This window comes from Nicotiana tabacum, chromosome 7 (assembly GCF_000715075.1).
Source record: "Nicotiana tabacum cultivar K326 chromosome 7, ASM71507v2, whole genome shotgun sequence".
Classification (NCBI taxonomy): Eukaryota; Viridiplantae; Streptophyta; class Magnoliopsida; order Solanales; family Solanaceae; genus Nicotiana; species Nicotiana tabacum.
This window is the reverse complement of record NC_134086.1, coordinates 7,197,751-7,210,097: the sequence shown is the minus strand read 5'-3', so window position 1 is coordinate 7,210,097 and position 12,347 is coordinate 7,197,751. Positions and strand designations below refer to the sequence as shown.

At 40.5% G+C, this 12,347-nt stretch overlaps 2 protein-coding genes across 5 annotated transcripts; both read right to left on the bottom strand.

The window, feature by feature from the left end:
* Nucleotides 1-4,280: 4,280 nt before the first annotated feature.
* Nucleotides 4,281-5,296, bottom strand: LOC107762607 (alcohol dehydrogenase 3-like). Its single transcript, XM_075218257.1, has 3 exons — nt 5,165-5,296; nt 4,832-4,912; nt 4,281-4,400 (listed from the first exon to the last, which is right to left on the bottom strand). Exons 1-3 carry the CDS (start codon nt 5,294-5,296, stop codon nt 4,281-4,283), a joined length of 333 nt encoding a protein of 110 aa, XP_075074358.1.
* LOC107830576 (putative late blight resistance protein homolog R1B-16) lies at nt 5,228-10,040 on the bottom strand. 4 transcript variants are annotated; one of them, XR_012711465.1, is made up of 6 exons: nt 9,850-10,037; nt 9,627-9,693; nt 6,670-8,938; nt 6,526-6,591; nt 5,428-5,493; nt 5,228-5,301 (listed from the first exon to the last, which is right to left on the bottom strand). XR_012711465.1 is itself a non-coding variant. In XM_075256922.1 (5 exons), the coding sequence occupies exons 3-5, from the start codon at nt 8,911-8,913 to the stop codon at nt 6,242-6,244; spliced, it is 2,346 nt and encodes a 781-aa protein (XP_075113023.1). In that variant the 5' UTR covers nt 8,914-8,938; nt 9,587-9,693; nt 9,850-10,040; the 3' UTR covers nt 5,500-6,241. The 4 variants fall into 4 exon arrangements, 3 of the variants coding, with proteins under 3 accessions (XP_075113023.1, XP_075113022.1, XP_075113024.1); XM_075256922.1 differs by lacking the exons at nt 5,228-5,301; nt 5,428-5,493 and adding an exon at nt 5,500-6,277 and having other exon boundaries at nt 9,587-9,693; nt 9,850-10,040; XM_075256921.1 differs by lacking the exons at nt 5,228-5,301; nt 5,428-5,493 and adding an exon at nt 5,500-6,277 and having other exon boundaries at nt 9,850-10,040.
* Nucleotides 10,041-12,347: the final 2,307 nt, after the last annotated feature.

The following is a 12,347-nucleotide window of genomic DNA, read 5'->3' as shown; positions in this document are numbered from 1 at the left end:
TTATGTGAACCTATTTCCTTTTTTGTCCGTTCCAAAAAGAATGAACCCTTTCTAAATTTGGTAACAATTTAGCTTAAAGTTACAACTCTACCCTTAATGAGAAGCTTTTATAATCACACAAATACTCTGGGCCCCATTTGGACTTGTTTAGGAATACAAATTCCAAAAGTCTTCATTTTTTATTAAATTTCGTGCCCAATCAAACATATTCACATAAAATGGAACGGAGGGAGTATGTTTGGCCAAAATAAAAAATTACTTTTGAGGATAAGCAAAAACAGTTTTTCACTTCTGGAAGCCATAATTTTTAGCGTACACTAAAAAAATGTGTTATTAAAGGAATAACTTTTTGGTTCTTTAGACGGGAAAATAGGTCCATGAATGGACTTGTCAAGCAATAATGGAGTCCCTTTATTCGGTCCATGTGATATGCAGAAGTTTTGCTCTTTCACATGGTTATTAAAAGCAGTCGCACTCAAAAATCAAATTGAAAGTGAAACATTAAATATATTTTGAGGGAGAGAGAACAAAGATGTGATGGGGTATTGTAAGTGGCAGAGTGGCCTTGCTGCCACGATCCACTGAGATTCAGCCCTTTGTCGCTCAGATTCGTCCCTCCCCCTCCAATCCAATCAATTTCTAACTTTTCCCAAAAGAGGTTTAGTCCTTCCTTGATGTTGCTATATTATACTAAGTGTTGGAAAATCGAACAAGTCCTCAAGACCTTGGAACATATACTATTTGTATATTAAGTAGCCAATGTGACTTGACACTTAGTCATGTTGAGGGAAAGGTTAAACCAAATTTCACTACTAGAGGTTTTCGGTGTGTCGCTTGCGATGCCGAGCCCTATGCCAAGTGTGTTTGGCCCAAGTAGAGGTTTTTCGGTGTGTTGCTTGCGAGGCCGAGGCATATTCCAAGGGTGATATGCTAATACAAGATGTCAATTAGAGGTTTTTTGAGGCGTCGCGGTGCGAGGCCAAGGCACAAGCCAAGAGCGATGTGCCAATTCTATGTCGCAAGTAGAGGTTTTTCGGGGTGTCACTTGAGAGGCCAAGGCCTATGCCGGCGTGGACATGGCACGGGGCAGGATGTGTCATAGGACATGACAGGACATGGCGGGCACGTGTCAGGACATGGACATGGCACGTGTCAGGACGTGCCAGGACATGGCCATGGCACGTGCCAGGACGTCGCAGGACGTGGCCATGGCACGAGCCAGGACGTCGCAGGACGTGGCCATGGCACGAGTCAGGACGTGTCAGGACATGTCAGGAAATGGCAGGACATGGCCATGGCACGTGTCAGGACGTGTCAGGACATGGCCATGGCACGTGTCAGGACATGGCCATGGCACGAGTCAGGACGTGTCAGGACATGGCAGGACATGGCAGGACATGGCCATGGCACGTGTCAGGACATGTCAGGACGGCGCAGGGCACGGCCATGGCACATGTTAGGACGTCGCTGGACATGGCCATGTCACGAGTCAGGACGTGCCAGGACGTGTCAGGACGTCGCAGGACATGGCCATGGCCATGGCACGAGTCAGGACGTCGCAGGACATGGCCATGGCACGTGTCAGGACATGGCCATGGCACGGGGCAGGACATGGCTATGGCACGTGTCAGGACATATCAGGACGGGGAAGGACATGGCAGGACATGGCCATGGTACGTGTCAGGACATGTCAGGACGGCGCAGGACACGACCATGGCACGTGTCAGGATGTGTCAGGACGTCGCTGACATGGCCATGGCACGAGTCAGGACGTGCCAGGACGTCGCAGGACATGGCCATGGCACGTGTCAGGACGTGTCAGGACATGGCCATGGCACGAGTCAGGACGTGTCAGGACGTCGCAGGACGTGGCAGGCCATGGCCATGGCACGAGTCAGGACGTGTCAGGACGTGGCCATGGCACGAGTCAGGACGGCGCAGGACATGGCCATGGCACGTGTCAGGACATGTCAGGACGACGCAGGACACGACCATGGCACATGTCAAGACGTCGCTGGACATGGCCATGACACGAGTCAGGACGTGCCAGTACGTGTCAGGACGTCGCAGGACATGGCCATGGCCATGGCACGAGTCAGGACGTCGCAGGACATGGCAGGACATGGCCATGGCACGTGTCACGACATGTCAGGACGGGGCAGGACATGGCTGGACATGGCCATGGCACATGTCAGGACATATTAGGACGGGGCAGGACATGGCAAGACATGGCCATGGCACGTGTCAGGACATGTCAGGACGGCGCAGGACACGACCATGGCACGTATCAGGACGTGTCAGGACGTCGCTGACATGGCCATGGCACGAGTCAGGATGTGCCAGGACGTGTCAGGACGTCGCAGGACATGGCCATGGCACGTGTCAGGACGTGTCAGGACACGGCCATGGCACGAGTCAGGACGTGTCAGGACGTCACAGGACATGGCAGGACATGGCCATGGCACGTGTCAGGACGTGGCCATGGCACGAGTCAGGACGTGTCAGGACGACGCAGGACATGGCAGGACATGGCCATGGCACGTGTCAGGACATGTCAGGACGGCGCAGGACACGTCCATGGCACGTGTTAGGACGTCGCTGGACATGGCCATGTCACGAGTCAGGACGTGCCAGGACGTGTCAGGACGTCGCAGGACATGGCCATGGCCATGGCACGGACGTCGCAGGACATGGCAGGACATGGCCATGGCACGTGTCAGGACGTGGCCATGGCACGAGTCAGGACGTGTCAGGACGACACAGGACATGGCCATGGCACGTGTTAGGACGTGTCAGGACGGCGCAGGACATGGCCATGGCACGTTTCAGGACGTGTCAGGACATGGCCATGACACGAGTCAGGACGTCGCAGGACGTGTCAGGACGTCGCAGGACATGGCCATGGCATGGTTCAGGACATCGCAGGACATGGCAGGACGTGTCAGGACGTCACAGGACATGGCCATGGCACGTGTCAGGACGTGTCACGACGTCGCAGGGCGTGGCCATGGCACGTGTCAGGATGTGTCAGAACATGGCATGGCGTGGCCATGGCACGGGTCCGGACGTGTAAGGACATCATAGGACATGGCATGACATGGCCATGGCACGTGTCAGGACGTGTCAGGACGTCGCAGGACATGGCAGGGCGTGCCCATGGCACGACGTCGCACGAAGCCGCACCACGTCGCTCCACATCGCACCACGTCTAGTGCTAGCCAATGCTTAGCAACATGCAAAGAGCATGCTCAAAAATAGCCCCAAAGATACTTCTAATATGGTATAATATTATAACATGAATAAAGGTAAAGTAGTCAACATTTCATCCTAATTAATATTTTTTAAAGGGGCGTGTGCAAGAGGAGACAGAGGGAGTAAAATATTTAGTTTCACATGTTTTACCTCTCTGGTTCCAATCCCTGTGAAAGAACTTAGATCAGTGATCTAATCTGGTTTGCCTTCCAAATATCCATCTGCTTAAATTTTAAATTTATTGGTTGATGATTGGTAGGTGTACTTAGTTTCAACCAGGCAGATACTTTGGTACATCAATTGTCAAAATTTCCAAGTTGTTTTGTCTTGAACAAGCCTGTAAACCCTTTCGTTTTTCTCATGCTATTCATCCTTTATACAGTTACTGCAACTTATTATGTGCTTATTCCAAACTACAAAGGCTCCCAGCATGACTTCAACAATTAGCTAAGAAAGAACTCCGTCCCCTCTGTCCGTGCTTTTGCTGCAGTTGCCTAAGCAATTGTCAAATTCAACACATCCTTGTTTAGTTGAGATCGAAATTATAAGAGGGGGTTTGGGACCTGAGGGCCTAGGCCAGGTCACGTCACATTTTGAACCATGCTGCAGCTGCAGTTTTCTACTATCAGCTAGTGCACCGCGATCGAGGAACAGAACCACTTTTACAATACTGTTTTCTTTCTATTACCAATATTATTTACAAATTATACTAGTTATTTTATTTTCATCCCTAGCAAGTCAAACTGTAAAGGAGGGCATAGAGTGGATGGTGGCATAAGGATTCTTCATTAGCTCCGTGCAGTAGAGAACAGCTTAAGACATTTACATATGCTCAACATCTGCTTCTCCAAATATTTCAGATTTACATCTGCTTCTCCTCTTATAATAGAAACAGTAACTCTAATAGTAGTAGTAGTAGTAATAGTAATAGTACCTAACTGATCAATCGATATGTGTTTCAACAGTTTGGTTAAAATTATTGACATTGAATTACAAGATGATATTATATCAAACGTAAAGATCCTCTGTCACTTCATTGGTTGGACAGAGGCATCAAATCCTTTATTGCTAGATATTGCAGCCTCATTTATGCTTGCTGCATTTTGTTTTCCAATATCATGAATCTGGAACTTCTCAAATTCAAGTTCCTTAAAGTAAACATATGGGAAAGAACAAAACAGAAATATGGAGACTCACAGCATGGCCTACAGCTCCCAGTCAAAATGCAGCCACACTTAAACCTTTTTGCTAGTTTAGTTACATTCAAAGTTGCACCAAGGCCAAGAATGAATCGTCCGATTAATCAACAATTGAACCCATTAAAAGAAACTACTACTTAAGGTACATAATTTGTCATCGTTCTCCTCGAGATTCCACAACCGAGGATACAAACACCGACTTTGTCAAAAGAAGCAAGGAGGGTTGATTTTCACAACACAGCCAACATGAACTACGGTGGACTCACTAAAGGTAGAGGTCCCAACAAAATGGTATATGGGGCTTTCCGTTGATGGAGAACCTTGGTTGTCCATCATGAATCATTACTTCCCTTTCATTGTCAATCCGTAAGAGGCTGTACATATTGCTTTTTCTGATTTGCAGTGAGCACATGAATGACATGGTCTCCGAGAGCAAGTTCTGTTACTCCCCCTCCACAATCCTAAATATCCATATAATCAAAACCAATAAAACAACAAAATCTATTTAGTAACCTTTTTGGTTTTAGAGACAATCAATGAATCAATCAATTGAAATAACATACACTGATGCTTCATGTCCAAGAATGCGAGGAAAGACTGAGTTTTGCTCCTACAATTTCCAAAGGAGTTGAGAGAAAAAATCGACCCAAACAGATTGTGGTATTTGCTGGAAAGTTGGAAAGTTTTTTAGATTGTAACAAGTTTTTTATTACCTTTGCTTCCCAGAAGTAGATATTAGTATAGCAGAGGAAAGCGTAGAGGATCTTAAGACGAACTTCCATTTTTTTTGGAGGTGCCATATCCACTTCCTCGATCAGTAACTGCTTTCCTAACTCCCATGCCATACCAGCTGTAAAAACACATCATCATTAGCTCAAAATTACTACCAAAATTCTCAAAAAGAAAATGAGGGAAAAAAAGGAAACCAAGAAAGTTTACATTATGTAAAAGAAATGGAGTGTAACAAACGTCCTACCTTTGCAATGAATGACTTGCCCCCACAATGCTTGACATTTGTCTTCTTGATTTCCTTTACTGATCACTGAAATATGAAAACTTTATGTTGAGCAGAGTTTGGTTGTTTTCTGAATACCGAGTTGGATTTTCTTGAGGTGTTCTTAGTAGATACTAACATCTACGAAGATAAAATGATAACTCTGGTATTTTTTCTTCTTTTGTGTGCGTATGTAGCAATTTTAGGTCCATAAAGTATCATGTTGATGAGCTTAACGAGGAGACATACACATATAAATGCACATTGCTCGAAGGTGTTGTCTTGTTTAACAACCTTGAGTAAACAAATAAGACATGAAGTTTGAGCAGTCAGCTGAAATAAAAGCAGGAAAGGAGAAGGTCTTGGCTATAAACCAAGCCATTGAAGACTATCTCCTACTAAAATCTGATGCCTATGTTTAAGATTGTTTTGTTCTAAGAAAGGCTTATCTTCTCTTTGTCTTGTATGTTTCGCCACAGTTGTCTCTGCTTTGTCAATTTGTATCTTGTCCGCAAAAGGTACTATTGCCAGCTGCTCATTTACTCAGAACAATAAGCAACTTTATGACTTGAAATGGAGCCTTGGCGTAACTGGTAAAGTTGCTGCCATGTGACTAGGATGTCACGAGTTCGAGCCGTGGAAATAGCCTCTTGCAGAAAAGCAGGGTAAGACTGCGTACAATAGACCCTTGTGATCCGATCCTTCCCGAGACCCCGGACCCCGCGCATAGCTGGAGCTTAGTGCACCGGGCTGCCTTCTATGACTTGGTGAATTTCAACAGGTGGATGATTTTCAATTAAGCGAAAACTAAAAGAAGAATTTCTACAATGACCTGCCATTTGATGATTTTAAATTTGAAGTTTAATGTTAAGTTAAGCAGCCAGGGAAGTGCTTATATATACAAGTGAATCAAGATTGGATCTACTCAAACAACCTAATTACTTGATTTTTCAAGTTTGTGAAAGTAACTAATTTCAGGTCAAGGAACCATCCTATAGAAACATGGAGCAATTAGAGAAAGCAAGAATCTTATTTATTTTTTTCTTAAAAAGAAGGAACAAGAAAAAACTGAAACAATACCATGATCTGTAGACGAGCTTGTGCTTGACGTCGCAGCTGCCGGCTATGTTGCTTACTGATCCAAACCTGTATCGAACATATTGTTTGTACATTAGATGCACGTTGATATTCAAAAACAGAATGTAGGATTTTGTTTCTACTTACGTCCATAATGAGGTTAAGACGGCTGCATCCTTCAATCTCTTCAATATCTTCCTTAAGTTTCACAGCTGAAGGCTCCAGAGTTTGTGGCCTGCGCCCAATCAACTTAATCTGTTTCAATGTTTCAATATCTGCAAAGCTAGGGGGAATCTCCTCAAGCTTGTGACACATTCTTATAACAAGCGTTTCAAGCTTAGGAAAAGATTCCTCTGGGTCATCCAACCTTGAGATACCTAACAACACCAGTTTCAACAACTTAAGTTTATTGAACTTGATATCTTTGAGGCACCACTCTTCCGACTTAATTCCCCAATCCTGTAATTTAAGATACTCTAGATTTGGTAGTCCCGCAATTGAGGGAGCTGCGCTTACTATATGAGGCCCTTCAAGTTTCAACTTCTTTAGATTTGAAGGAAAGTGTAACTCAGTTATACTAAATCTCCAACCGTCAAAGGAAAGGTCAAGTAATTGCAGCCGAGTAAGACTCTCTAGTTTGGGACTGAAAGTACAAATCTCTCCGGAAATTTCTAACCAAGAGATAGTGAGACTAAGATTTTGAATGTTAGGACACCTCTGTAATAAGCCATCCATGCATTCGCCATCATTAGCTGGATAACAAACATGCCTTAATATCCTCAAATTTTCCAATTTAGAGGATTCTTCAAAGATCCCCTGCTTAATGTTTTCCAAATAAAAAGCAACTCCAGAAATCTCAACATGTCTTAGTTTTTCCATTTTCCAAAAAATCGGGGGTAAAACTACTCTCTTGGAATAAAGAACATTTAAAGTTTCAAGATGGCGTAGATGTGATTCCGGATGGAAATCAAATTGCTCTGTCCTAACTGCGAGGTACTTCAGATAAATTAGTGGATGCAGTGTAATTGACGACAAAGGAACCACTTCATGAGAACTCAAATCCAACACCTTAAGAAATCCCAATTTACTAATCTGAGGGAAGGGATTCCATTGTAAATATTCTCCTTCATCATTTGTTATCAGTGACCTTAAATGTTGATGGAAAGGCTCCGCTGTGAGCAATGCACACGCAGAAAGTTCATCAGTGACAGTGATGCTCAGTCGAGTTTCCTTCCAATGAGAAGGTTGAAAGTCGCTATAATTCCCCTTCACTGCCAACATAAATTTTTCTTCTCTGCTTTTCTCCAAGCAAAAGTGAAGTACGACATCATGAACCTGGCAGTATTTGGCTTTACCGTTATAGCTTCTCTTCTCAACCATCACCACATTAGTGCTAATGAGATCCATCAAGTAACCTTCAGCTGCTTCTTCCATTGATTTCTCATATTCAATGTTCTGCACGAAGCCTTCCGCGATCCATAAACTTATCAATTTAGACACTGGAATTCTCGCGTCCTCCGGAAACATCCCCATATAAAGAAGGCAAGGCTTTAAGGAATCGGGTAAGTTGTCATAACTTAACTGCATAGTCGAAAGACTATATCCTTCAGGCTTACCTAGAGGGGAAAGTAGAGATTTTTTAACCTCATCCCACCAAGATTCTTCCATTTTCTTGCTTTTGATTATTCCAGCTACCAAGATAATTACCAAAGGCAATCCTTTGCATCTTTCTGCAACTGCTAAACTTACGTTGTGTAGTTCAGGTGGGCAACCTTCCTGTTGAAACACTTTTTTCTGCAACAACTTTAGACTCTCATCGCGTGTGAGGAATGGGAGAGAATAAGGATCGGTATCGTGCTTGACCTGCTTACCTACTTCCTCAAGTCGGGTTGTTACCATTATTTTACTTCCTGTTTCACCATTTGGGAAAGATAATCTTAAATCTTCCCACGCTTTAATATCCCACATATCATCCAAGACAATCAGATATCTCGTGCCAATTAATCTTTTCCTCAACATGTCCGCAAGTTCGCCAACCTCATCTACCTTGCCCTTGGAACCGGTAACTTGATTGAAAATCTCTTGTAATAACTCTTGTCGATTATATGTTTGGGAAATGATGCACCATGCTCGAACATCAAAATGGTAAACAATGTTATCATTGTTATACAACTTTCTAGCAAAAGTTGTTTTACCTTGTCCAGCCATCCCAACAATTGGGATGACGTCTAGCTCCTTTTTTCCTTCATTTAGACGCTTGATTATTCTTTCAGCGTCTTTCTCAAAACCAACTATCTCCTCGTCATTCATAGGGTCACTCTGTCGATTTTGCATATGTTTAGATGGCTCAGCCACCAAGCAGGGCCTAATCTCCAAACTCTTGTCAGACATCTTCCGTAGATAAAGTAGAAAACTCCTGCAAGTTCACCATACTCTTGTCATATTAATTTTCACTAAGAAGTACTTCCTTCGTTCCAGTTTATGTGAATCTATTTCCTTTTAAATTCTTTTAAAAAAGAATGATCTTTTTTCTAAATTTGAAAACAGTTTAACTTCGATTTCCCATTTTAGCCTTAATGAAAAACAGTCATAGCCACACCACACAAATGTTATCGCAGGTTTAAAAGTTGGAACCACATGTTTCAAAAGCCTTATAGTCACACAAATGTTATGGCATATTTAAGACCACGAGTTCTAAAGTCTTCATTTTCTTAATTAAATTTTGTATTCGATCAAATAGGTTCACATAAATTGAAACGACAGGACTGGTTTTTATTCATGTCTATCAATACTACTAAGAGACTATAAAGCTTCTGAAAGATCACACACAATGCTATAAGTTACTCAAGTTTCAAATATTTGCTATTAGTGACTGTTTTAAAATTATTGCTAATGACACATTTAAAAGCCTCAAAAAAATATAAAATTGAAGTTCTCTGGCTAGTCTGATATATATCAAAAAATTAATTTTCAAGAGTAAGACATTTTATAGTAGTAATTGTTATCAAGGTAGGAAAAAAGCAAAATGGATTCATGTAGTTGTTACTAGCATTGAAAAACTTACAGATATCAACTTAATTAGAGATTTGAGAAAGAAGTCTCACAATCAATCAGCCTGCTTTTATTTTCTTTCGCCTGTTTTTTTTTGTATCTTCAATATCTGATCTAATCCTAAAAATGAGAGAAAAAGACAATAATTAAACTTTACAATTATAATTAAAAGCTTAAAATACATATACGGTGATAAAAGAATGATTTAAAAAGGTGATAGAAATGATCAGGTCAACCAAATTATTATTAATTATGGAACAGCAAATTAAAAGTTACCTCAATGATCATGAATAGAATTTGCCACAAGGTGCTGTGAGATGATAAGTGAGGAGATCAAACCATAATTCGAGTTTTTAATGACACAAACAGACTGAAAGGAGCTCTGAATTATTTTGATTAATTAATTAATGGTAGGTAAACAGCAATTATTGCTTGATTAATTAATAGTGATACTGTAACAGCCGCCTGAGTGGAAAAGGACATGAACTTTCTCTATCGGTGCGGTGGAATTACGGGAACGGCGTTTAGATTACTAAGGGTATTGATAGGTAAACAACAATTTATTGCTTAATTAAGTAATTAATTACGCATGAGGACGGCCTTTGAATACTCTCTAGTCCAAAATAAGTGATTTTTTGGCTTTTTTCTTATCGTACAAAATAAATAATTTTTCCAGATTTTAAGAGTAAGAAAAATAAATAATTTTTCCAGATTTTAAGAGTAAATTAATTATTTTTTTCCTACATTGCCCTTGGAGTAATTAATGTTGGAGAATGTGTTAGGAGTATTTATGTGAAGAGATAGTGAAGGTTAATATGGTCAATTTCATTGCTAATTAATGTTAAAAGGTGAATTTCTTAATATGTGTAAAAACAACCAAAAAATCACTTATTTTGGACCGGAAGGAGTAGTATTATTCTCGGGCAAAAATCAGTTTTTGGCACCCTTATTGATTTTTGATTAAAAATTTATGAGGCATACATCTCATGTTAGGACTAGTGTCTTATACCAAATATATAGACAACCCTTTAACTTAATTTTCACTTGAACACTTTAACTTAAACTTATACTTATTGGGTACCTGAACTTAATACATATTACACCTATTAAACACACTAGTATTAGTATTCGCGCGATGCACGATTAATATTAAAAGAAACTAATGGTAGTATATTGATATTTATATCTTATTTATAATATTCAAAAATATTGTTTTAGTATTTAAATTATCTTTTTCTTATTGAGGACATTTATTTGAAATACCCAACTAATATCATAGTATATAATTCTTCAGGAAGAGTCATTTCATAGGAAAGTCAGCTTGAAAGCAACAAACATGTATGCATAATAACTTCTGAAGTATGAATGTATTGTAAATTAAAGTATGAGCTAGCAACACACTATTCTTTCTCCTATACATCAAATAATCACAAATTTTCGGTCAAACCATAATAGATGGTCATCTTTTACAAAAAGTAAGAAAGGTTGTTGAAAAAAACTATCACCTTAATCAATAAACAGAAACATAAAACAATCGATATAATAAGTGAAATCTGACTGACTACATGCAGTTTAGTGGCACCAAATCATTACGGAATCACAAAAATTGGAACGAAAACGGGTTGTTCTCCTTTACTTGTCTTTTCTAACTCCTTTATGAGTTAAAGATGGGATGCAAAATCCCACCTTAAACTAACCCCATTAAACTTCAATGAAAGCACCATTCCTACTGCTAATAGCATAGTAGCGTTCAAAAGTTCAATGAATAATATTTAATAATGTTGAACTGCAGAACATCTAAATAATTGAGATACACAATAGGCAAGAACTACTTTCCCGCAAGCAAGATTAAGGACTGCAACCCCTCTTTTGGCATAAAGTCGAATCAAGACATTGTTGATCTTATTGCGGAAGCCAAATATATATAGTGTGAATGAGTCACAACTACTATACCAAAAAATTATGACATTCACCAAATAATAAATAAGACAATAAGACAAGAATTAAAGGAACACCAGAATTTACGAGGTTCGGCCAATTTTGCCTACTTCCTCGGACACAACCAATATTTTATTCCACTCCAAAATACAAGTGAAATAATACTAAAGAGAGAAGATACAAATATCTTAAGAAGATAAGAAGGCAAATGAGATGTGTGTTTAAATCCTAAACATTAGGCCTCCTTTTATAGGGAAAAATTCCCAACCCAAATTGTCACCCACCGATGTGGGACTTTTGACAGTCAACAAATCTCCACCTTGGCAAAATTTTACATCTTTAATTTCAATAACAATTTTTGGTTGTATCTTCATCTTCAATTTTCAGTGTTCAACAATGTTGATCAAATCCAAACAATGTTGAAACTTGACTGCAGTCACCACTTTTGTTAGCATATCAACAGGATTCTCCGTAGTATGAATTTTCTTCACCGTGACTCCACCTTATCTCTCGTGCGAAATGATACCGAACATCAATGTACTTCGTCCTTGCATGATAAACTTGGTTCTTCGCTAATTGAATAACACTTTGACTATCATAAAAAATTACGATACCTTTGTGTCCAATACCAAGCTCTTTTAGCAACTCCTGAAACCAAATTACCTCATTCACAACCTCTGTAATAGCCATGTACTCTGTCTTTGTTGTAGACAAAGAAACAGTTGACTACAAAGTAGACTTCCAACTAACTGGTGCTTTTGCAAAAGTAAACACATAACTAGTAGTTGATCTTCGTTTGTCCAGATCACCCACAAAATCTGAGTCACAATATCCAA

What these genes read in the sequence shown, in the direction of transcription:
- LOC107762607 (XM_075218257.1), bottom strand. Translation starts at nt 5,296, where the DNA reads ATGGCATGGGAGTTAGGAAAGCAGTTACTGATCGAGGAAGTGGATATG. An exon ending in TCTACTTCTGGGAAGCAAAG is followed by an intron (nt 4,913 to 5,164) that starts GTAATAAAAAAC and finishes ATGGATATTTAG; the next exon opens with GATTGTGGAGGGGGAGTAAC. An exon ending in CAAATCAGAAAAAGCAATAT is followed by an intron (nt 4,401 to 4,831) that starts GTACAGCCTCTT and finishes GTTTACTTTAAG; the next exon opens with GAACTTGAATTTGAGAAGTT.
- LOC107830576 (XM_075256922.1), bottom strand. Translation starts at nt 8,913, where the DNA reads ATGTCTGACAAGAGTTTGGAGATTAGGCCCTGCTTGGTGGCTGAGCCA. An exon ending in GTCTTAACCTCATTATGGAC is followed by an intron (nt 6,592 to 6,669) that starts GTAAGTAGAAAC and finishes TGTTCGATACAG; the next exon opens with GTTTGGATCAGTAAGCAACA. An exon ending in AAGCTCGTCTACAGATCATG is followed by an intron (nt 6,278 to 6,525) that starts GTATTGTTTCAG and finishes ATCAAATGGCAG; the next exon opens with GTCATTGTAGAAATTCTTCT.